General features: G+C 34.2%; 1 protein-coding gene across 13 annotated transcripts in view; it reads left to right on the top strand.

Moving 5' to 3' along the window:
- The window catches only part of WASF1 (WASP family member 1), a 68,106-nt gene that overhangs the window by 27,435 nt on the left and 14,211 nt on the right, over window positions 1-26,460 (top strand). For 5 of the 13 annotated variants that reach the window (XM_087443998.1, XM_087443996.1, XM_087443997.1 and 2 more), the window contains exon 2: window positions 20,066-20,226. In XM_087443998.1, coding sequence (XP_087300124.1) covers window positions 20,094-20,226 — 133 coding nt within the window. In that variant the 5' untranslated portion in view covers window positions 20,066-20,093. Of the gene's footprint in view, window positions 1-1,268; window positions 1,378-19,292; window positions 19,463-20,065; window positions 20,227-26,460 lie in introns of those variants that run through there. The other 8 variants (XM_087444000.1, XM_087443999.1, XM_087443990.1 and 5 more) reach the window with 4 other exon arrangements.

Genomic DNA, 26,460 nt, shown 5'->3' with positions numbered 1-26,460 from the left:
AAGGATCACGCTTTGAATTAGCACTGCTGTAGAAGGTCTAAGCCAGAAGAAAGTAGTGAGAAAAAAATATCACCTTAAAGGAGACTCGTTCTTAAATGATGATGTTATTATAAAAGCTGTCTTGCTTCTTCCGTCATGCAAGGACACAGTGAGAAGACAACCATCCATGAACTAGGAAGCAGGTCTTCATGAGACATCTTGATTTTGGACTGCCTTGATCTGCCTTGATCTTTGAGTTCCCAGCTTCCGGAACTGGGAGAAATAAATTTCTGTTGTTTATAAGCCACCCAGTCAATGATATTCTATTATAGCAACCTGAACAGACTAAGACAGTAGTTTGAGTAAGAAAAAATGGAGAAGAGACAGACATCTGAATAGAATACCTTTGTAGTTCTTAATATGGCTAGAACCCTCTTATGGCTTTTTGAAAATTGTGGTAAAATATACTTAACATGAAATTTACCATTTTAACCATTTTGAAAGTGTACAATTCTGTGGCATTAAGTACACTCACATCTTTTATGACCTTTTTTAAGGGACTTTTTAATAGCAGTTTTAGGTTCACAGCAAAATTGAGCAGAAAGTACAGAGTTCCCACATACCCCCTCACCCTACACCTGTACAACCTCCCCCGCTATCAACATCCTGCACCAGAGTGGTACGTTTGTTACAATCAATGAACCTACATTGACATATTATTACCATTCAAAGTCCATAATTTACATCAGGTTCACTCTTGGTGTTAACGTATTCCGTAGATTTGGACAAATGTATGATGACATGTATCTGCCATTTTAGTCTCATACAGAATGCCCTAAAAATCCTCTGTGCTCTGCCTAATCATCTCTTCTCTCTCCCTGAAACCCTGGCAACCACTGATTTTTTACTGTCTCCATAGTTTTGCCTTTTTGAGAATGTCATATGGTTGGAATCCTACAATATGTAGCCTTTTCAGATTGGCTTTTTTCTCTTATTACTATACATTTAAGGTTCTCCATAGCTTGATAGCTCATTTCTTTGTAGCACTGAATAATATTCCATTGATTGGGTGTACCATACTTTGTTTATCCATTCACCTGCTGAAGGACATCTTGGTTGCTTCCAAGTTTTGACAATTATGAATAAAGCTGCTATAAACATCCATGTGCAGGTTTTTGTGTGGACATAGGGTTTCAACTCATTGGGTAAATACCAAGGAACACGATTACTAGGTCATATGATAAGGGTTTGTTTAGTTTTGTAAGAAACTGCCAAACTCTCTTCCACAGTGGCTGTATCAGTATACATCTTCACCAGCAGTGAATGAGAATTCTTGTTGCTCCATGTCCTCATCAGCATTTGATATCTCAGTGTTCCAGATTTTGGCCATTCTAATAGGTATGTAGTAGTATGTCATTGTTTTAATTTGCAGTTTTCTAATGACATGTGATGTTGAGCATCTTTTCAAATGCTTATTTCCTATCTACTGTATATATCTTTTTTGGTGAAGTATCTGTTTAGATCTTTAGCCTAATTTTAAATCAGGTTGTTCTTACTGAGTCCTTTGTATATTTTGGATAACAGTCTTTTGCAAATATTTTCCCCTAGCCTATGGCTTGTCTTCTCATTCTTGTGACAGTGTCTTTTGCAGAGCAGAAGTTTTTAATAAAGTCCAGCTTATCAATTATTTTTTTCATGGATCTGGTGTTATATCTAAAAAGTAATCGCCAATCCCGAGGTCATCTAGATTTTCTCCTATATTATCTTCTCGGAGTTTTATAGTTTTGCATTTTACATTTAGGTCTGAGATCCATTTTGAGTTAATTTTTGTGAAGGGTGTAAGGTCTGTGTCTAGATTGACTTTTTTTTTTTTTTGCACATAGATGTCCAGTTGTTCCAGCACCACTTGTTGAAAAGACTGTCTTTGTTCCATTGTATTGCCTTTGCTCCTTTGTCAAAGATCAGTTGACTGTATTATGTGGGTCTATTTCTGGGCTCTCTATTCTGTTCCATTGGTCTGTTTCTCTCTACTTGTGCCAGTACTATGCTGTCTTGATTACTGTAGCTTTATAGTAAGTCTTGAAGTCAGATAGTGTCAATCTCCCAACTTTGTTCTTCTTCAATATTGCATTGGCTCTTCTGGGTCTTTTGCCTTTCCATATAAATTTTAGAATCATTTTGTTGATAGCCACAAAATAACTTGCTGGGATTTTGATTGGGATTACATTCAATCTGTAGATCAAGTTGGGAAGAACTCACATGTTGACAATATTGAGTCTTCCAGTCCATGAATATGAAATCTCTCTCCATTTATTTAGTTCTTCTTTGATTCTTTTTTTTTAAATTAGAGTTTTGTAATTTTCCTCATATATATGTTGTATGTATTTTGTTTTTTTGGATGCTAATGTAAATGATGTGTTTTTAATTTCAAATTCCAATTGTTTATTTCTGGTATATAGAAAAATAATTGAGTCTTGTATATTAACCTTGTATCCTGCAATCTTGCTATAATTGCTGCTTAGTTCCAGGAAGTTTTTTGTTGATTCTTTTGGATTTTCTACATAGACAATTATGTTATCTGTGAATAAAGACAGTTTTGTTTCTTCTTCAATCTGTATACTTTTTAGTTCCTTTTCTTGTCTTATTGCATTAGCTAAGACTTTCAGTATGATGTGGTAAGAGGGGACATCCTTGCCTTGTTCCTAATCTTGACAGAAAAGCTTCTAGTTTCCCACCATTAAGTATGATGTTAGCTGTAGACTTTTTGTAGATTTTTTTTTTTCATCAAGTTGAGGAAGTCACCCTCTATTCCTACTTTGCTGAGAAGTTTTATCATAAATGAATGTTGGATTTTGTCAGATGTTATTTCTGCATGTGATATGACTGTGTGATTTTTCTTCTTTAGCCTGTTAATATGATGGGTTACACTAATTGATTTTCGAATGTTGAACCAGCCTTCCATAACTGGAATGAATCCCACTTGGTCATGGTGTGTAATTTTTTTTATACATTGTTGGATTCACTTTGCTAATTTTTGTTGAGGATTTCTGCATCTATGTTCATGAGAGATTGATCTGTAGTTTTCTTTTCTTGACAAGTCTTTGGTTTTTGTATTAGTGTAATGCTGGCTTCATAGAGTTAGAAAATATTCCTTCTACTTCTACCTTTTGTTTTATGACTTTTGGAGCAAGAAATATGCTGTCTGCCTGACATATCTTAGTTTATATCTTGCTTGTTTTGAGAATACTGTACATTGAAAAAGTTAAAATGTGATTAGGTCAGAGTAGACTCTCACAGAAGAGTAATCATGAAAAAAATAGGGGAGGTGAAGCAGAATTCATCTCCTTGTGTTCTAGGACCTGTCTCCCAAAATGGAAAGTTTTTTTCATAAGTAATTGTTTTTGATGTTCTTATTACTTTTGCTCTTCAAAAACACTTTGAGTGTATATATTTACTGAAGTGCCCAATAACAACTTCAGGTAGGTCAGTGAGACAGGTAGAATTCTGAATTTCACCACTTGTGCTCTTTCAGAACTTCTTAATAAACTTTAGATTTATTAAGCTCAGTTGGTGGTAGCAAAGTCTCCCCCATTGTGTGTTTTGTTTTAGACCTCTTTTCTTTATTTGCTTATGTGTATAATACTTATCAATAGAAGACTTCCCATATGGGCTAGGTTTTTGCTGAAATGTGGTCCTTCCATAGAAGTCAGGTTAAGGCTGGGCCATGGTTCTTGCTGTCACATAGCCGGTTCATAGATGACAAAGTAACTTTGGTCATTGTAGTAAATAAGAAATCTGGAATGCAGACATCTTTGTAATAATGCATTGAAAATGCATTAAATGCAATTTGTATGATATTGTGTTTTATTAAGCATATAGACAACAAAATAAAAACATTGAAAGATATATTGGAAAAAAAGTAGAATTTAGAAAGAAGAGACTTAAGTCTCTGCCTATCAATCCATCTTCCTTGCTATCAAACAGTTTGTAGAATCCCACTTTCACTAACATTTTTCCAGATACAGAAGAGGAGATTTCACAGCTTTTCCTAAAATTTACTCTTGGAACTCAAAAGAATTTCTCTCCTGTTTTTGCTCCAAAGTACCTTAATTCTTTGCCTGCCCCCACCCCCCACCCCAGGCCCTTAAAACAAACATATATGTTCTTTACCCAAGAAGAACAAAAACATATGTCCACACACAGACTTATACAGAATGTTCATAGTAACTTTATTTGTAGTAGGCAAAACCTGAAAATAACTCAGATGTCCATCAGCAGATGACTGGATAAATTGTGATACATCCATACAATGAAATACTACTATTCAGTCATAAAAATGAATAAATTATTGATATATGCAACAACACAGATGAATCTCAAAATCATTAGGCTGAATGGAAAGAAGGCAGGCAAAGAAGAGTAAATACTTTATGATTCCACTTATGACTCCACAGTTCTATAACAAGCAAACAAATCTATAGAGACAGCAAGTCAGTGGTTGCTTGTGGACATGGGTAGAGAGAGGAATTGCCAAGGGGTACAGAGAAAATTTAAGGGGTGATTGTGGTGACTTCTAGTGTTAAAACTGTTTTAAAACTGACCGCTATACGCTTTAAGTATGTGCAGTGTATTAATTTTCTGTTGCTGCTTACTGAGTTACCACAAATTTAACAGATTAAAACAACTGTTATTAATTATCTCACAGTTTTGTAGGTCAGAAGTCTGGATAGCTTGGCTGGTTTTCTGCTTAGGGTCTTGCAAGGCCAAAATCAAGGTCTTGACTGGGCTACATTCCTTTCTGCAGGCTATAGGGAAAAATCAACTTCCAAGCTCATTCAAGTTGGCAGAATCCAGTTTCTTGCAGTTGTAGAACTGAGGTTCCTGTTTTGTTCCTGGCTATCAGCCAAAGGTTGCTCTGAGCTCTTAGAGGCTACTCTCAGATCCTTTCCAAGTGGCCCCCTCCATCTTCAAGACAGAAATGATACAGTTAATCTCCCTCATGATTTGAATCACTGACTTCCTCACTTGCTATCAGTTGGGGAAAACTCTGCTTTTAAAGGGCTCATGTGATTAGATTACATATAATCTCAGTAAATTAAGGTCAGCTCATTAGCAACTGTAATTACATCTTCAAAATCTCTTTTAACATCTAATATAAACATAGGAGTAGCACTAGGGGCTGGAGATCTGGGGGCCATGTGTAGTATATTGTGCTTCAATTATACCTCAATAAAGTTTATATATATTTTTTCTAAAAATAGGACAAAAAGACCTAATAATAACAGTAATGATATTAATAATAAATGCTTGCAAAGCAATGATTGTGAGATTCAAATAAGATATAGATTCACTGTTCTCACTGGTTTGATTCAGCATAGCATTTCCACGTCCAAGTCAGGGAATGTAACTAAAATGTTAATAATATACTTAGCACCTTTTCTACATTTGTATTTTTGTTCACCTGTGATGAAAGGAAACTGTAGAAAGGTGAGGAAGTAACTAAGAATCAAACATAATAGAAAAGAGGTGATTTTGTAAGTTTCACAAGTTCTTGACTCAAAATTGTGATTAATGAATATTGTGATTTAATATATCTACAAATCTAAATTTAATATTTTTAAATCCCTATTCATTATTTAAACTTGTACAATAGATGAGTTAGTGTAGCTGTGTATTTCATTGGTCTTGTTATTATTTAGACCAATCTTGGAATTCTTGAGTTTACAGAATTCTTACATTATGGAATATAGGGAATACTGTTTCTGTAGCATTGAAGAGGTTTTATCTACTCATCATTTACTTTCTAGAAAGGATTAAATCAATAATAATTCACTTAATATTTTATTATAATTACTTATTATTTAATGGCCAGAGATTTTAAAAATTAAAATTTTTGATAGGCTAGATGAAATTTTAGAATAAAATTTGGTTAGTTTTGCTTGGCTCATCAAATTATTAGTGTACAAAACTAAGTGTTAGCAAGGATGTCACACAACTGGAACTCTCATAAATTGCTGGTGGGGGTGTAAATTGGTTCAAGCACTTTAGAAAACTTTAGCAGTATTTAATAAAGCTATACCTATGTATATGTATATATTCCCTGTAACCCAGCAGTTTACGGTTTCCACTTGTCCCACATTTACTCCATAGTAAACAGTAAATCTCTTTAAAATTCCTTAAAATCAAATGTTTGTGATCTCTTACTCCTTAAGAAGACTCATGTCTTCATTGAATATCAAAGTTCAAAATCTTCAATTTGATTGCATTCTTTGTTTATCTTTTATTTCTACCTTCGTGTTCCATTGAAGCAAGTTTCCTTATTTTTCCTCTCTCATTCCTGACTTGAAATTCTTGTCTCCTTGTCATTTTATCCGTTGTGGACATCAGTGCTGGCCAATAGAAATTTCTGCAGTGAGATCTGTAAATCTTTGTTGTAACTGCATTGTCCACTGTGTCAGCCACAAGCCACGTATGGCTATTGAGCAGTTGAAATGTGGCTAGTGTGACAGAAGAACTGATTTTTAAATTATTTATTTAATTTTAATTTAGCTACGTGAGCCTAACAGTTAATGTATTGGATAGCACAGGTCTATATCAGTATTGTCTTCCTTAACCTCTTTAGCTTGTTTTGATATCATTCTTTCTGCGTACCTAATAATTTGTCTTATCCTACTTTTAGACCTTAGCCATATGTTAATTTTTATTGTTTTTAAATTTTTGGCATATATCTTCCTTCCTCATCTTGTGAGCTTCTGGGTAGTGAAGGTGTTTTACTTCTTTTATATCTCTTTCACCACCTATCTTTTTATCAGAATACGTAATCTGAAAATATTTGTTGAAGGAGGTAGTCATCTGGGAATTGAGGAGCTTCTAAGATACCACTGAAAATCTTTTAGGGTATTGTGAAATTTGGGAGGCTGATTTGTCAAGAACACAAAATGGAGTTCAAAAATAGTGACAGATTAAGAGTAAAATAGTAGATTAAAAACCTGGAAACTAAAATCTAGTCTTAGCTCTACGTTAATTCTGTGAATTTAGACAAGTTTCTTAACTTTTTCAGATAAGTTTGCTCATCTACAAAAATGAGAGGAAAATTAGTTGGTTTTTAATATCTCTTCCAGCTTAAGATTCTTAAAATAGGTAGGCTTTTCTGAATTGAAAACTATTAACAGTGGGGATTAATGTTGCTACTGGTTTTATTTTATATTTTTAAAGTGTTCAAGAAGAGAGAAAGTACATGTTGAAATGCCCAGGTTTGAAATGCCAGAACACTCCTCTGTGTAGTGAAATGCCAAGAAGAAAAACTATGTTAAATTCTCATGAGACTATGAGTGGACAGGAAAATAGCAAATGAGCTTCTTTGTAGCAAACAGCAAATACAACTAAGGAAAAATAAAGCTATATTTAAATGATTATGTATTCCAAATAATTAGTTAACGAATCCAGGAATAAGATTTAGGAGAAAGTGACAACATGTTATAATGAAGGAAACAATGAATTGGAAGTCAGAACTGAGATTATTATCTCTGCCAATACTTAGCTGTATGACAACATGTGGTAGAGTTTCAAAGAGTATTTACTTCTGTGTGACATAGCATCGTCTCTTGACACCTTCAAGACCATAGCATAAAGGAAAGGGAGTGCCCCTACTCTTTCAAAAGACCTAGAAATAATTCCATTATGCCTCTTATCACGATTTATCTGAGTCAACTGGCAGAAGTACATGTCTTCTTTATTTTCTGTTATCTTCTGAACTCACATCTTCATACTGCTTTGAACAGCTCCTCATTTGACCCATTTCTCCAGCTTTCCCACATCCTTCCACTGTGTTCTGAAGAGCTTCTGCTCTGTATATAGTTATTTTGATCCTCTTCTCCAAACTTAAACGTTCCCTCTCCTTGCCTTAACTGATAACTGGCTGGTCTCTAAAATTAGTTTCATCTGGACCCCCTTATGTGCGAGTGCTACGTATATCCATGTATCCCACATATATTAAGTTTGGAAAAGATATGGGTCGGTATCTTCTTTGCTTCCTAATGCTGCTTCCATATCATTTTTCCCCACTTTAAAATGAGTCAGAGAGTACTATCAATTCTATCTCCTAACAATGTTGGTGAGAAATCATCATAATAGTAGTAATATTTACTGTGTACTGACTGTGTGCTAGGGACTTTTTTTTCCAGCTTTATTGAGGTATTTGACATATAACTTTGTGTAAATATAAGGTGTACTACAACATGATGATTTGATATACATATATATTGCAAAATGATTACCACAATAAGGTTAGTTAAAACATCCATCGCCTCACATAATTACCTTATTTTTTGTTGTGAGAACATTTAAGATCTACTCTCTTAGCAACTTTTGAGTATATAATACAGTATTGTTAACTGTAGTCACCATGCTGTACATTAGATCCCCAGAACTTATTTGTCTTATAACCGGAAGTTTGTACCCTTTGACCAGCATCTCCCCATTTCCCCCATCCCCTAGCCCCTGGAAACTACCATTTTACTCTCTGTTTCTGTGAGTTCAGCCCTTTTAGATTCTACATATAGGTGAGATCATACAGTATATTCCTTTCTCTGTCTGACTTATTTCACTTAGCATAATGCCCTCAAGGTCCATCCATGTTATCAAAAATGGCAGGATTTCCTTCTTTTTATGGGTGAATAATATTTCATTGTATATATACACCATGTTTTCTTTATCCATTCATCTGTCACTGGACACTTAGGTTGTTTCCATGTCTTGGCTCTTGTGACTAATGCTGCAGTGAACATAGGGGTGCAGATATCTCTTCGAGAGAGTGATTTCATTTCCTTCAGATATATATCCAGAGGTGGGATTGCTGAATCATATGGTAATTCTGTTTTTAATTTTTTTGAGGGAGCTCCATGCTGTTTTCCATAATGGCTGCACCAGTTTACATTCCCACCAACAGTGCACAGGGGTTCCCTTTTCTCTACATCCTCACCAACACTGTCACCAACACTTATCTGTCTTTTTTTTTTTTTTGGTGAGAAAGATTGGCCCTGAGCTAACATCTGTTCCCAATCTCCCTCTTTTTGCTTGAGGAAGGTTGGCCCTGAGCTAACATCTGTGCCATCTTCCTCTATTTTGTACCTGCGTCACCACCACAGCATGGCTGATGAGTGGTGTAGGTCCGCAACTGGGAACCAAACCCACGAACCCAGGCTGCCAAAGCGGAGCATGCTGAACTTAACCACTGGGCCACGAGGCCTGCCCTCTGGCCTTGTGGTAACAGCCATCCTAACAGGTATGAGGTGATAACTCATTGTGGTTTTGATTTGTATTTCCCTGATAGTGATGTCGAGCATCTTTTCATGTGCCTGTCGGCCATTTGTATGTCTTCTTTGGAAGAATGTCTGTTCGAGCCCTCCGCCCATTTTTAATTGGATTGTTTGTTTTCTGCTCTTGAGTTGTATGAGTCAAGTGAACTCAAGTTACAGGGTACGGAGAATAAGAACAATGTAGGGAACCAAAGAAAAGTGGATTAAAGATTTCTCCTTTGGGGCTGAAGTAGGTAAAGTAGGCATATGTCATATAGGAGAATAATGAAGTATAAGGAAAAATAAAAAGAGAAGAAAAACAGAAAGCCACTAAATGCTCTCTTACTTTCTCAATTAGTCTTGGCTTCAAAAGCCATCATTCCCCCACAACCCTCTGCCCCAAAATACCATTAAGTTACTCTCTCCATGATTCCAGTGACCTGGTTATACTTAACTATGTTGGTCATAAATCTCGTCCTAATCCCATAGATTTTCTGGATAGGGAATAATATATTGATGTAATTGATCTGCTTCAGAAATAATTTTGAGTTTTTGGCTGACCATAGCAAGTTTCTTATGCCAAGAATTTGGGCCTCACCCCTACATCTAATCCATCATCAGTCCTGTTGATTATGCCTTCAGGATATATCTTGAATTGACATGCTTCTGTATCACCATCACCTAGTCCAAATGACTGCCTTCTCTGTCACCTGGATTACTTCAGTCATATTCTAACTGGATCTTCTAACTAGTCCACCTGCATTTGTTCTGCCGTTGCCCACCCTCTAAGTTATGCTTCATAGAGTGATTAGAATGAATAGCCATTTGGCTTCCCATTAGGTTAGCATTGAAAATCTTCAACATGACCTTCAAGGACCTACTTGGTCTGATCCCCTGCTGCCTGTCAGTCTCTACTCATTACACTTCTGTCCACTGGCCTGCTCTCCTCTCTTCCAGTGCATCAGGCCCCTTCCCAGTTCAGGGCTTTTGCATATGATGCACCTTCTGAGTTAGAATGAAAACACACACACACTCTCCAACTTCTCCAACCTAGCTAGCTAACACCTAATAATTCTTTTGGTCTCAATTTAAATGTCATTTCCTTAAGGAAATAGATCTTTTTATAGTGCCCAGGACTTTTACTTCATTGCACTTATCATAAGTATAATTAAATACTAGAGTCTAGTCCATAGGAGACTCTTTTTGCTCACCTCTTTATCATCAGCACTTAACACAGTGCTTGAGTCGTTGTTCAATAAATGAATGGCTAGATGAATGGATGGATGGCAGTGTGTCAAAAGTGCCATTTTTTATATAAAGTACAACATATTTGATAGGTAATTATTGTTTTTAGAGGTATTACTTTTTAATAGTAAAAAGAAGAATTGGTCTTTTTCATATAGTTTAATCTGCATTTGTAGTTTACATACCTCAAATTTCAAATTAACATTCTTAAACCACTAAAAATAACATTAGAGCGATATTATGCGAGTGTAATTTGGCAATTAAGTTTCAGTAGTGGTTGTATTAATTTAAGAGAAATATATATTTTCTTTGAGAATAAAGTGGAATCACATAATTACTACTATCTAGTGGATCTTATTACTAACTTGATCATACTGAATCTCATTTCCAGTCTATAGGTGTTGAATGCTATTTATTATTTCATTAGTATCCAGTTTTCTTCTTGAATCTAACAGTAATGTCTGTAATGAATTGCAGAGTGTGTGGCTTATTTCTTCATTTCTTTTTTTACTTTAGTTCATATAGCAATGTGTTCTTTTCAACCTTAGCCTATCAAAATGTAATAGTTTGCTATTGTGCCTTGAGATGAAAGATACAATTATCTACCTATTTTTTTTTTTTTTTTTGGTAAAGATAGCACTGTTCTTCGGGCAAATTCTTTAAGCAAGGGCCAGAATACCTCAAAGCAATCAAATAACTAAAGGTGTTCAGCGTGATTAATAGTTCTTTAGTCCTGTGAATGGCTAATTTGGCTTTGTCATCAGTTTGTATGTAGAATTTTAAAGATTCATGAGTAGTGAGTAGTTTTAAAGTTTACTGCTCATAACAAAGGGAAAATTTATTATTTTTATATGTTTCTAAGATGGTTTTGCACAAGTTTATATTGTTTCACTGGTAAGTTCTGTTTTCTATTTCAGTTGTTTATTTACAATAGTAAAACAGCTTGGGATATATGCATTATAGATTTGGGGGGAAGGAGATTTTTAAAAATTCTGGTTTTAATATACTTTTAAACAATATCCTTTTTTATATTTTTTAAATTAAATCACTTTATTTAAAGACCTATAGTTTTGCATAATTGAAATAAATATTTTTTAAAAATTAGATTTCATAGATTTGTTAATGTGAAATTCTTATTAGAGTATTTAAAATATTGAAGTTTGTTTTTATTAGAATATTTTATTCTAACCTGTTCCCTTAGGTCACACATATATGTAGTCTCAATTTGAATCAAACAGAAGACATTCTTAAAATAACTTAGAGAACGTATTGATATTAGCAATAGTCACCAAAATATATTTTTAATTTAGAATTCTATCAAACATTTTGCTGTGGTTCGATTTCAATAGTTTCATTTTCATTACTCTTTTAAAAGAGGGCTTTTTTTTTTTTTTGTATTGTGGTAACATTGGTTTGTAACATTGGTTTATAACATTGTATAAATTTCAGGTGTACATCATTATACTTCTATTTCTGCATAGATTACATCATGTTCACCACCCAAATACTAATTACAATCCATCACCATACACATGTGCCTAATCATCCCTTTCGTAAAAGAGGGCTTTCAGTGTACTAGTTTAATAAACATGATGTTTTAAGCACTATTGTAGCTAATTTTATTTTTAATTTTAAAATCTATATCAAGATTTAAAATTAAACTCATGAAAAAGTTTTTTAAATTAAGAAACAGATTTATTGAGATTTTATTTAAATTATTTTATCTTAAGAAATAATTTTAAAATCTGTCTCTTTAGAGGATATAGTCTTTAGTTCTCATACTCTAACAGTGTCTTGATGTTTGCTTCAATAATTGACAGTTTAATTGCTAAGAAACCAGGAATATATGAAGAAACCTAGGAATTCTTTTAGTTTTTTTTGCATTGCTGGCAAACTCAATTACTTTTATAACCACACAGGTTATAAATAGTTGGAATATTTTTGTTTGTTCTGATAGTATCTTTTGTTGTGACCTAAGAGAACAGATTAACAATTTTATAAAGTAGTTATTTTATTTTTTAGCATAATGTAATTTAGCTTTCTTGCTAAGTAAAAGATTTTTACCCTCAAATGGGCAGGTTAGGCAATGGTGGATTAAACGATGTTAAAATATATGTAATTGGTTCATTCTATGCAATATTTTTTGATTGCTTTTAAAGAGAAAATGTATCATATGCAGTATTTAAAAATATTGAAATGAATTTTATTTTATTTTTGCTTGCTAAATAAATTATAACTTTTAGCATTTAGGATGTTTCTTTCACCCTTTACGGATCTGACAAAGGATTCTATTTTAAAGATGGTGCTGGCAGCTCTCTAAAACAGTCAGAAATCAGGCAGTTTTCTCAGGATTTAGGAGATGAGGTTGTTAGGCTTTATTTTACTTTTTGCCACTAAGACTTTGATAGTTGAGTTAGATAAATGATCATTAGAATCACCAAGGAGTAAGACAGAGAAAGAACAAAAAGAATCTACTGTTGACATCAAAGTGAAAGGAAAGAATGAGGAGAGTTTTTCTCTCCAAAAAACTTTTGTTTTTTACCTAAAGGCACTATTTTAATCACAACAAAAGCCATTTTTCTTTTGAGATCAGGATAATATTTTGAAGCTACTTTGTATGCTGTGCAACATTCCTCTGATCAATATTTGTGTGACTGCTGTACCCCAGACACTGAGCTAGCCCCTAAAGATGCAGAAATGACTAAGATATGATCCATGCTTTCTCTTGGGAGAGCAAAACAAGCAAGCCTGTGATTCCACAATACAAATAGTAAGGTATTATTTTTCACAAATGTATTCCTTTTCTGTGCACATAGAAAAGAGCAGCACCTTAGAATCATAATTAAATAGTTGATTTAGAAAGGTAGGGCTGTGTGTGTGTGTGTGTGTGTCCCCTCTCTGCTCAATAACCTAAAGAATTTTTTTTTTACCTCCTTACAGTTCATGGATTTTCCCCCCTGTATTTATCAATCAACTATTGAACATCTACTGTTTTCTAGATCTTGGAAACACAAGCTGAGTAAGGCAAGATTTTTGCCCTCTAGGAGCTCTCATTCAAGCGTAGATACGTAAACAGATGGGTACAATACAGAAGCTTGTAATTGTTGTATTTAGGTAGATGCATATATGGGTCAAAGTTGTGGGCCCCAAAGAGTAGATGGTTACATCTGCCTAGGAGATTCAGTAATGCTTCAGAAAAGAGGTAATGCTTTAGTCTAGTCTTGAACAGTTAAGTATTCTCTGTGAGGACAGGAAGAAAGGGAAGGGCATTCTAGGCAAAGAACAGCATGAGAAAAGACAGGACTGTGAAACAGCAAGGTGTGTTCAGAGTGATTAGAGTATAAGGTAGGAGTGTAGTGAGAAATGAGGGTAGGAGACATAGGGAGGGGCTAAATCCCGAAGAACTTGGTGTGTCATGTTTGGACTTTTCCTGACAACAGGGAACCATTAAAGCGTTTGGATTTGCTGAATGACATTATCAGATTCAAAATTTTGATAATATTCTTAAAGCTGTGGTGTGGGGTGGATTGGTGAGAGTGGTGATACAGATGGAATGGCAAGGAGGAGCTGTAAGACTCAAGATAGAAGGTCTAGTCTAACCAAGTGAGAGATGACCAGGGTTTGAATTAAAGCAGTAGAAGTTAGAATAGAAAAGGAAGGTTAGAATGTGAGAGATGTTAATGAGATAGAATTAGTAAGCCTTGATCTCCTGTTGGATATAGATAGGGAGGGCAGAATTGAAAATGATGCCTAGATTTAATGAGAAAATATGATGAGTTTAGTTTTGAACATACGGAGTTTGAGGGATCTTATGGAACTTCCAAGTACAGATGTCTAGGAGATAGATGTCTGTCTAGTCTCCAACTTAGGAGAGAAGTTTGAGCTGGAGTTAAGAATTTTTGAGTTATTCAACAAGTATATATTGAACATGTTTTTATATGCCAGGCATGTACCGGGCACTCAGCATACTATGAGGAACATAATAAATGAAAAAGAAGCACCTAATTGTATGCTATGAAGTGACATGTCTAAAACACAGGGATACAAGAAGGTTGAAAGAATCAGGATGGGAAAAGCTATGTCTTATAAACAAAACCAAAAGAAAGCTGGTGTAGCTATATCAATATCAAAGTAGACTTTTAAGCCAAAAAAACACAAACCCATATTATTAGAGATAAAGAGGAAACTTTATAGTGATAAATGTACTTAATAACATAGTCTCAAAATATATAAATCATATGGAGAATTTGACAAATCTGTAGTCATAGTGGGAGACCTTAACATGTCTCTAATAGAATCAGAAGACCAAAAAATCAGTAAGGCTGTAGAAGATTGGGGCACAATTAGCAAATCTAACTAATGGACATATGTAGAATATTGCAGGCAACAACAACAAAATATACATTCTTTACATATAATTGACAATATGCTGGGCAATAAAATAAGTGTAAATAAATACATCTTAAAGGATTGAAATCATACAGAGTGTGTTCTCTGACCACAATACCATTAAGCTAGAAATTAGTAACAAAAAGATAGCTAGAAAATCTCCCTGTGTTTGTTAATCAAAATAATATACTTCTAAATAACCCATGAGTCAAATAAAAATTACAGTGCAAATTAGAAAATATTTTGCAGTGAACAGTAATAAAATTATTACATATCAAAATTTGAGAGATACAGTTAAATATATGCTTAGAGGGAAATTTATAGCTTTAAACCCATATGCTTTAAATGAAGCTGAATATCAATGAGTTAAGCGTCTATATCAAGGGATTTTTTTAAAGAGTAGCATATTAAACACAAAGCAGAAGGAAAGAAATCAGCAATAATGAAATTGCAAGCAAACATAGTGAAATTCAATAAAACCAAAAGTTAGTTCTTTAAAACAATTAGTAAAATTGATAAACCCTTTGTGATGAAGGAAAATAGAAATGCAAAATCAATCAATGTAATAAATGAAAAAGGATATTTTATAATCTTATAATCATAGGAAAATCATAAGGAATTTTTGATGTCAATAAATTTGAAAGTTTAGTTAAGTAGATAAATTCCTAGAAAATACAGCTTACCAAAATTAACAGAAGTAGAAAATCTCAAAAATTCTATGGCAATTAAAGAAAGAATCCATAATTTTAAACCATCCCACAAAGAAAACTTGAGGCTAAATGGTTTCATAGATGAACTACACCGAAGATTTAAAAAAAAATAATGTATATCTTATACAAATTCTTCCAAAGAATAGTGAAAGAGGGAACGTATCCCAACTTGTTTTATTAGGCCAGCATAGTCTTAATACAAAGCAAACAAAAAACCTCTCGAGGACATAACACGAAAAGAAGAGAATGGACCAATTTCTCTCATGAACATAAATGCAAAAATTACTAAACATAGTAACAAATCAAAACCAAATCCAGCAATATATAAAAAAAGATATATAATCTCTCTATTTTGAGGTCAACTCATTAGCAACCTTAATTACATTGCTGTCTTAATTTCCTTTTTTCATGTAATATAACATATTCACAGATTCTGGGGAATAGAACATGGATAGCTTTGGAGGGCCATTATTCTGCCTACCACATACATCTCAATCAAACTGAGTTTATTTCAAGTATGCAAAGTTGTTTAACATAAAAAAGTCAATCAGTGTAGTTCACTACCTTAGCAATAAAAGAAGAAAGTCACACGATCATCATAATAGATGTAGGAAAAACATTTGATAAAATCAGTGTCATTCATGATAAAAAAAAGTCTTAGCAAACTAGGAATATGTAGGACCTTCTTCTTAATCTATTAAAAGATGTCTACAAAATAAAGCAACAGTAAGGACAAAAACCTTTATAGCAGGCATCTTGTGAAATGTTGAAGGCGTTCCCTTTCAGTTCAGGAAAAAAGACAAGAATGCTTGCTATCATCACCTCTATTTCACATTGTATTAAAGATTCTAGCTAGTGTGATAAGGCGAAAAGAAAAAAAAGAAAAAGAAAAGATATAAGGATTAGAAAGATAATCATTATTCACATATGATAGATTATGTACATTTAAAAGAAATTAGAAAAGTCTCTGGAAATAGGGTCAGTATACAAAAATCAATTTATTTTCTATATATACAATAAAGAGAAAATAAAACAAGCAATTCCAGTATTATCAAAAAATAAGCACATACATACAAATAAATCTAACAAAGGATGTATAAGACTTCTATTCTGAAAACTGTAAAACATTATTAAGAGACATTTTAAAAACCCGAAATAATTGAGGGACACATTATGTTCATGGATAGGAAGATACAGTGTTCTGTAGATATCAGTACTCCCTAATATGATCTATAGATTTAGTATAGTACGAGTCAAATTTCCAATAGGTGTGTTTGTGTGTGTGTATATAACTTGATAATCTGATTCTAAAATTCACCTCGAAATACAAAGGGCCAGGGATAACCAGGACATTTTCAAAGAACCGGGGGCAGGGCTTGCCCTATTGGATATCAGGACTTTTGTAAAGCTCCGTTAAGATAGTGTGTGATTAGCTCTAGGTAGATAGGCCAGTGGAATACTATAGAGCCCCAAAATGGATTTAAAAATATATAGAAACTTGATTTATGACAAAAGTGCCACTGTAGAGCAATGAGGAAAGAACACTCTTTTCAATAAATGGTGCTGAAATAATATATAAGAAACTTGACTGTTACCTCACACCATTCACAAAAGTTAATTCCACGTCAATTATAGATTAAAAGTGCAAGGCAAGACAGCAAAGCTAAGAGATAATGTAGAAGATCATATATGTGATCTTATTATAGAAAATGATTTCAAAACATATGCTTTGACACTAAACCTAAAAGGAAAAGATTGATAAATTCCACCATATTGAGTATAAAAGCCTGTTCATTAAAAGACATCAAGGTGAAATAGCAAGTGACAGGAGAAGATGTTTGCATCATATATAATCTTCAAATGGTTCATATCTAGTGTTCTACAAATCAGCCCTAACACAACAAATGATAAATAGAAAGTGGGCAAGAGCATTGAATAGGCACTTCTCAAAAGAGGAAAATCCAAGAGATCAATGAATATATGAAAAGGTACTTAAACTCCTTAGCAATTGGGGAAACAAATTAAAACTATGATAAGTTACCACAGCATACTCGTAGGAATCTAGAATTTTAAAACTGACAGTATCAAGTGTTGTGAGGATGTGGAGCGGTGGCAGCGTCTTAAACTGCTGGAAGGAGTATGGATTGGTATAGTCACTTTTGGAACAGTTCGACATCTACAGTTGAAGCTGTGCGTGTCCTTAACCTAGCCGTTCTCCTAAAGTATATTCCTAACAGAAATGTATACACTAGGACAAATGTATATGAATGTTCATAGTAGTGTTTTTCATAATAGCCTCGAACTGGAAACAGCTCATGTATATCAACATTAGAATGGGTAAGTAAATTGTGGTGTAGTCATATAGTGGAATATTACACAGCAATCAAAATGAACATCCTATCCTACATCTACACAAAGCAACATGGATGAATGTTATAAATGCAATGTTGAATAAAGAGGGCAAGACAAAATAATAATACATACTGTATAATTCCATTCACATAAACTTCAAAAAGCAATCAAAACAAAACTCTAGTTTTAGAGTTACCTGCTTAAGTGGTGAAAGTATAAAGAAAAACCAAGAAATGCTTATTATAAAAGTTAGAATAGTGGTTACTTTTGGGGAGGAGGAAGGCAAGGGTGATTGGAGAGGAGACCAAAGTGGAAGGGTTCTGGGGTCCAGGCAATGTTTTATTTCTTATGTGGGGTTGCCTGAGTGTTTGCTTAAATCATCAAGCTGTACAATTTTGTATGCTATGTTTCTGTGTTTCACTTTGTACAATTTAAAAAAGGTTTCAAAATATAAAGAGAATGCTGAACAAACAGGTAAGAAAAGACAAATTTCATGCGCAAGTTTGTTGTTAAAGAATATTGATAAGTACAATGCAATTAGATTTATCCAAAACTTTTCATTTGGTAGTCATTAAAGCTCAGTAAATAATAAATTACTTCCTTTAGTAACCATTTTTTAGCAGTAGGTAACTATAGGCAGTCCTCACTTTGCATGGTAGTATGGGATCCAAAAAATGACCATACAAACTAAAACTGTGCAAAACAATCTTAATAATCAATGGGAAAAGTTACAGTTGTTCCATAATCTTTAAAAAATTTTGTCAAAACGTTAAAAACTCTACTATGTTAGTTATAAATGTATAGGGAAATGAAAAATTAATAAAACTAATATTAATTTAGTACAATGTAGTATAAAACGTTAGAAACAGAATTAGTGTTTTATTTCTTTGTAAAAAACTTATCAGGAGTAGTTTGAACAGTGCTTTGCCTTCTCCTTGTATAACTTAGAATAGCAGGGCTAGCAGTGAGCATCTATTCTGTGCCTTTGCAAATTGTCTTACTCCTCTCTACTTAAATTTGGATCAGTTTTCAACAATTCATGCTTTGCACTTTCAATGTCATGAAATGTCTCTGAGAGTTCCTTTAATGTGAAGTTTTCTGTTGGCGTCACTTCCTCTGGGATATCTTCCTTTTTGTCACAACTACTTTCCTCAATGATGTCGATAAGTTCGCCTTCACTAATTCCTCTAGCATTATCATTTTTTGTTCCTTTTGTTTCTTAGCATTTCAATTTTTGTTCAGAGAAAATTTGTAAAGTTTCATGTGGGTTTGTTACTTATTGGCAAGAAGGTAACCGAGCTACATGCTTTGTGGTCTGTAGGCGAGTTGAATAGCAGCTGAGGAGTGACCAGTCACCAACCGACTTTGAAAAGAAATGACGTGATCGGTCACTGATCATGATGTGCATCTCTAATTAACATAGTGATTTGCGGACTGAAGTGCTAGCAAAAAGTTTGTGTTTATGCAGTTATTCACAGTTAATATACTGTGGTAAGTGAAATTGTAACCATGTTGTTGGGGAACTGGTGTTATTTGTGCATATGTGAAGCCTGGGATGTGAGGACTGCCTGTAATTCAAACAAGGTTGAACTCTTTAATCAATTAAATAAAGGTGTGGTCGGTTTTGATGAGGTTGAGAATGTAGGGCAACTTGGACTCTTTGATCTCTGAGCTATTGAACGCCTGATACATTTTTATGTGGAAATATAAATTTGATGCTACTCTTTTAGCTTCTTTAATCCTCTTAGGCACTTCCTTAGAGAGGACCTTTCACACCAGCTCCCTAGAACAAAACCTCTAGTTGTAAGTAAAAACAGTGGTTTTAGGAGAATAATAGTGACGGTGATAATGAATTCATCATGAGGCAACTGACATTGAAAGTAGGTGGTTTTTTTAATGTTTTATATAATAATGACATGCTAATAATTAAAGATGAAAGAAGGTTAGTAAATAAATTTTGATTTGTTCAATCAGGTGATTTCATTTTCATCATTTTACACTAGCAAATATTTTATTATTAAATGTGGAAGATAAGGTCTGACTCTGTGTTGGTTGAAATTGAGTAATGTTAATTTATTGTTTGATTTCCTTTAGGTGAATTGGCACAGAGGTTAATCTCAAGATGCCGTTAGTGAAAAGAAACATCGATCCTAGGCACTTGTGCCACACAGCACTGCCGAGAGGCATTAAGAATGAACTGGAATGTGTAACCAATATTTCCTTGGCAAATATAATTAGACAACTAAGCAGCCTAAGTAAGTATTTTTATATCAACTAAAATTATTACTCCCAAACCAGAATATTATGCTTTAGAGTATTAAGAAGATGTTCTTGTGATTAATTTTTTGGGGGGGGCCTTATATTTGGCGAGAAGAGTAAAAAATTATCCTGAAAATTTAAGTAAAATTAATGAGTTTTAGAATCGTTTCTTCTTCCCTTGCATGTTTCCTCTGGAAAAGGAAATATGGACAGAGTCCTTAGGAACAAAATCACATGATGGATAAGAATTACTGAGATTGTTTTTAAAATATGATTTGATCTATGAAAAGTAGGGCCAGAGTTGTACTTTTGCCTGCTTGTTATTGCTGTTTACTTTTTTAGAGGCTTCAACTATTTGTGTTTTGGGACACTAGTATCTCTCTCTTTACATATATTTTATTAGCATAGGGAAATATTTTTATATTATCAAATATTTAAAAGTGAAAGATGTGGGGTAGTCACTAATCAGAGGACTGGGTTGGTCAAGTGAGTTGTTTAAAGGACATTAGGATATCAGTCAAGAGTCTGATATGCACCATGATGTGAACCTGGCTTCTGACAGACGAAAGGCAAGCAGTTTGGCCAGATAATAAAGGCCAACGGAAGGGGCAGGTAGGGGAGGAGACAGGCAGTGTGTTCCCATTATAAGATTACAGAACAGAGCTACTAGGTTAAGGAATTAAATAAATTATTTCCCATTATTCTAAATTTAATGTTAGAAAATTAAAACAATACATCTAGTCTATCTTTTGAATTGAAGACGTAGCTTTTTAATAAGACATTTATATTTCATTTTAAGGATAAAACAAGATGTTCTTCGCTTAGATATATTCTGTAAGTGGTCTTAGATTTATCTTCTCATCCATACCCTGCCACATAGATTGTCTTTATAGGCAGGACTGGCTCTTCTTTTTAATTTTTGTCCTTTGGTGTTTTTTTTAATGAAATTAATTTTATTAATACATTTTACTTTTTTGGTGAGAAAGATTGGCCTTGAGCTAACCTCTATTTTGTATGTGAGACGCTGCCACAGCATAGCTTGATTAGTGGTGTAGGTCTGCCCCAGGATCCTAACCTGTAAACTCAGGCTGCTGAAGCAGAGCATGATGAACTTAACCACTGCGCCACCAGGCCAGCCCCTGTCCTTTCTTTTTATAATGGAGTACTTAGCACACGATAAAGAGAGGTTGTTAATCTAATTTGTTTTAAGTGAGAGAATTTGGACATACACATATATAGCTGGAGCAACATAAAAATTTACATTTGAATGCCCTTGATGAGAGCACTGAATTTCTACATTGCCTGTGAAATTTGTAAGAATAAATTAAAAGGCTGTTTAGAGACCAGCCCCGTGGCCTAGTGGTTAAGTTGGATGTGCTTCACTTCAGTTCCTGGGCGAACTTACACCACTCGTTGGCAGCCATGCTGTGGTGGCGACCCACAGACAAAATAGAGGAAGATTGGCACTGATGTTAGCTCAGGGCCAATCTTCCTCAAGCAAAAAAAGAGGAAGATTGGGGGGGCCGGCCTGGTGGCATAGTGGTTAGGTTTGCATGCTCCACTTTGGTGGCCCAGGGTTCGTGGTTTTGGATCCCAGGCATGGACCTACACACTGCTCATTAAGCCATGCTGTGGTGGCATCCCACATACAAATAGAGGAAGACTGGCACAGATGTTAGCTCAGTGACAATCCTTGTCACCAAAAAAAAAAAAGAAGGAAGATTGGTGGCAGATGTTAGCTCAGGGCGAATCTTCCTCAGAAAAAAAAAAGGTGGTTTATTTGAATTTAAGTGATTTAAGTGTATTCCTTGCCCCTTTTGATGGTTCTTTTTTTTAGGTTAGTTGCTGGCAGTGAATCACTAACATATTATATTGTTTATTTGTTTCTTCCTTGTGAAAGTCAATATAGAATGTACTTGAGAGACAAGTCAAAAGAGTCCTAGATATTGTATTAACATGATTAACTATATTGTTTAAAGACATTTGCTGACTTTTTTTTGCAGTCTAGCACTAATTGAATCTAACATGTGAACGACTTCATATAAAATTTACATATACTACACGTACATGAGTATATCAGCATGTTAATATTAAAATACACGTTAAGAACATAGAAATGACATTAATAAATTTGGTTAAAATATTTCTTAAAATTAAAATGAATTTTGGGTTTAGTACTGGCATCTTGTTTTAGGTATATTCCCAGTATAGAATTTAGAACTAATATAATGATTAAGGGTGTTAATTTGCAGTACTAACTCATTTCTTACATAACCTAAAGGTGAAAATTTAAGGAATTTTCAAGTCTGATGGAGTCCATACAAGCACCATTTATCAGCAAGCACATGGTCATGTTGTAGCTAAACTCTGAAAATAGAAATACATTGTAAAAATATGACTGAAGTAGGTTTTGGATGCTCCACGTTTGAAATCAGACACTATATATGGGCATTTTGTAAGCAGTTTGTAGAGATGAGAAAACCCATAAAATATTGTAGCAAGGTGTAACAATAGTTTACTGCCCTGGAATTAAGCTCTCTGGCCGCTTTCCCACTTCCCATAGTTGAGAATCGGGAATTAAATTTAAAAAGCCTCTAGACAGCCAGAATAAACCAGCCCATGCACTAAAGGCTATGCACATAAAAGAACCGATTGATCCCTCTCTCAGAGCCTGTTTGCTTTTACTTTGATAGTTCATGCAGGTTTGATGATGTGGTTTACAAACATTTATGCTTCAGAGCATTTAAAAGAGGATGTTTGAGGAGAGATAACAGGGGCAGGCATTACTGAAGCCAGCCAAAAGAAGTAGTTGATACAAAGGAAGAAGTGACATAAGGGAAGAAGCAACATAAAAACTGGAAAGAGGCTATTTGTAATGTAAAAGCAAATATTCTTATACATTTCAAGGCTGTTTTCTAGCCTAGGACATTAATTGATTTTCATAATCAATTCATGACTGTGAATCCTCAAGAAAAGTTAAAATTAAGTTTAATTTTGCATTCTACTTAAGACAGGGAAGCTTAGAATAGATTTTATATCCGTTTCCATCCACAAGAGTTAAAATAATAATTAATGCATTAAATAATGTCTGAATTACTTTGAGAACTTGGCTTTCAAAAATAGTTCTAGGTAATTGAGATTTTTACTTTGGTGCCATTAGCACCATAAGTGCTAGAAAACAGAGCAATGAAGGTAAACCGCAGGACTCAGCATTGCTTGAGCCTGAACATCCTCCTGACCTCTTCCTCAAAAAAATATACATCCCAGTTTTTTTTCATAGTAGAACACAATCTGTTTTATAATAGATAACTACTGAAAACCTAGAATTCACCTTCTATAAATTTCTTCTGCTATGCCAAGATTCTTTCCCATTTTATTTTTGTCTTACTTAACAACCATTGGGCCTCTAATTACCTGAGGGATCTCTTAACCATTCTCTCTTCCCAAGGCCTTTCTCTTGTTGAGTATAGTCAGTTCATGCTGCCAAGATGAGCTTGATAGAACCTACTTCTTGTTCGCAAATGTAATAGATAGACAGCAAGGTAGATGGGTAGGAGGATGGATAAATAGATTGACTCGATAAGACATTAGATACATAGACAGACAGTGGACAGATAACGCTGAATACTTTGCTGTGTGATAAAGCTTACATGGTTCTTGTCCCAAAAGAACATACCCCACTTAGTTGAAGAGTTGAATATGATGAATATTGAAACAATTCTGAATAGTGTGAGCGTGTATATAATTAAAATCATGAGTTTTAGATTATAGGAACTGAGAAAAGAGAGAGAAACATAAGATGAATTCATTAGAGGAGGGTTGCTGAGTGAAATGTGAATTGAATTGGGCCTTTAAAGGAACAAAAGAATTTGGAAAGTGGAGAGGGATGAGGAAGGAAGGCATTTCAACTTGCTTGAAGAATTAGACAAATAGAGGCAAAAATAAATATATAAGGGGGATTAAAGCGACAAACAATACTGGTTAAATATGGTGGAGACTGATTATGGAAGACACAGAATGTTAGATGAGAGGATTTAGATTTCCATGTCATAGATAATGAGACCTTGTAGGTTCTTGAATAGAGAAGTAATATAATAAATTTAAGATCAGTTGAAATTCAGATACATACACAATCAATTTTACATTGCAAACTTTCTTCTTTTCACCTCTCTCTGGGAGGGAAGGAGGAGGTACATTTGGAAAGTAAGAAGGGATACGAAAGAGAAAGGATAGGATGTTTATCGTATCCATTGAAGTACTTTGGCACTTAAACTTGTGGCAGGGGGTGTATAGACTTTTTAAAAATCTATTAAAAAACTATGGGCCCTCTCTCCACAAAAATGCAAATGCGTTTAAAAATCCACATATAATTTCAGGTGGTATACAGACTATAACAGGATCCCTGTTTAAACTAAGCTCTTTTAGGGATGAAATTCTCTCTACCCTCTCTGTATCCCTAGCATTTGTATCCCTAACATTCTTTGAATAAATGAATAACTTTATATCTGCGTTTTCTTCCACTTAGGTTGCGTCCCTTATCTGCCAGAGACACTGTGTGCCTCTGGAAGTGTCTTGAACACCATCCCACACCCAGAAGTTAGGTGCTTCTATCTCTGTGCTCTGTGGCTCTTACTTCATATTGTAGTAAGAGCCACCTGTTGTTGAGCTCCTTCCCTGTATCATGTGCTCTACCAGGCCCGTTGTTCACTGTGTCTCCTTTTCTTGTACAGTCATGCATCACACAACGACAGGGATAATGTTCTGAGAAATGTGTTGTTAGGTGATTTTGTCATTGTGTGAACATCGTAGACTGTACTTACACAAACCTAGTTGGTGTAGCCTACTGCACACCTAGGCTGTATGGTACTGAACTTATGTGACCACCATTGTACATAACGTCGTTATGCGGCGCTTGACTGTAACTTTTCTTTGAAGCAGATATTTTTATCCCTATTTTACAGGTGAGGAAATTGATACCAAGGTCTCAAAGCAAATGGAGCAAAGATTTGGACTTATTTATTAAATTGCTTTTCATATTTGTTTAAATATCTTTTTCCTCTATTCAAAACTCATCAATGGCAGAGACCGTCTTCTCATGATTTTTATGTCTTCAGGGTCTGGTACAGTGTCTAGTACATAAGACGTTTTCAGTTCGTTTTCAAGAATATATTTGAGTGAATGAGTATATATAAACTATCTTTTTTCTCCTGATTCATTATAGAGAGATGAAAGTTCTGATTTTTTTTTTAAAGATTATAAAATCTTCTAGAACAGGAGTTTTTTATGTTTTACTTTTTGGTGTCTTGTAGGTCATACACCTACCTACCTGGCACAGAGTGAGCCCTCAGTAAATGTTTGTTGATTTAACTGATAATATATTGAAATGCTTTGAAAACAATGCAGCATTATTCAAATATAAACTGGTATGATTAAGGAATTCATTTAACAAATGTTTATTACTTCTCTGTCACAAGAACTGTCTCAATAGAAATTACTTTTGAGCTAGATTTAACCTAGACAGTATGCTTGGGTCTAAAATGTCTTGATTTAGGAAAACCATCAATTTTTTTTAATTCAAAGGTATAGATAGTAATTGACTCATTTTTATGTTTTATGTATGCGTTAATGTATATGTTCTAAGTACACTTGAACATTTTTTCATTATAGGTTGTCTAAAACTTCTCCCTAGCTTATTTAGTAGATAGAAATTTCTATTCTTTTTCTCCTTTCAGAACAGGATTATTTTGGCTTATTCTTTTCAGCAATGGAAATTTACATAACTGGAGAAATACACTGATTTTAGATTTATGATGATTTTTTTAAGAAACCGGAACAAGAGAGAATGTAAAATAATCTCATAAATTTTCAGAATCTTTTTGGGCATACCTGAGATAGGTCACCTATTAGACTTTTGAAGAATGTGGGATTCTGCCACTTGGCCTGAGATTAAGTTCTAGTATAAAGTCTATTCATGAATGCTAATTTGGGATTATTATTTGTATGTACTTTTACATCATAATCTTTTCTAACCCTCAACAGATGGGTAAAGACAGTGTAAAGCAGGTAGAGTATTTCCATTTTAGACACGTCATCTTGCAAGAAATGGTAGAACTAGTATTTTAAACCAGATTTCCCTGGGTTTGTGTTGTTTTTTCATTCTGTCACCATTGGATTACTTTAGGCTAGGGTTTAAAGTTTAAACTAGTTCCAAATACAGTCATGCACTGCAT

This window comes from Ceratotherium simum, chromosome 19, assembly GCF_057802395.1.
Source record: "Ceratotherium simum simum isolate JZ-2026a chromosome 19, ASM5780239v1, whole genome shotgun sequence".
NCBI lineage: Eukaryota > Metazoa > Chordata > Mammalia > Perissodactyla > Rhinocerotidae > Ceratotherium > Ceratotherium simum.
This window is presented reverse-complemented; position numbering and strand designations above follow the sequence as displayed.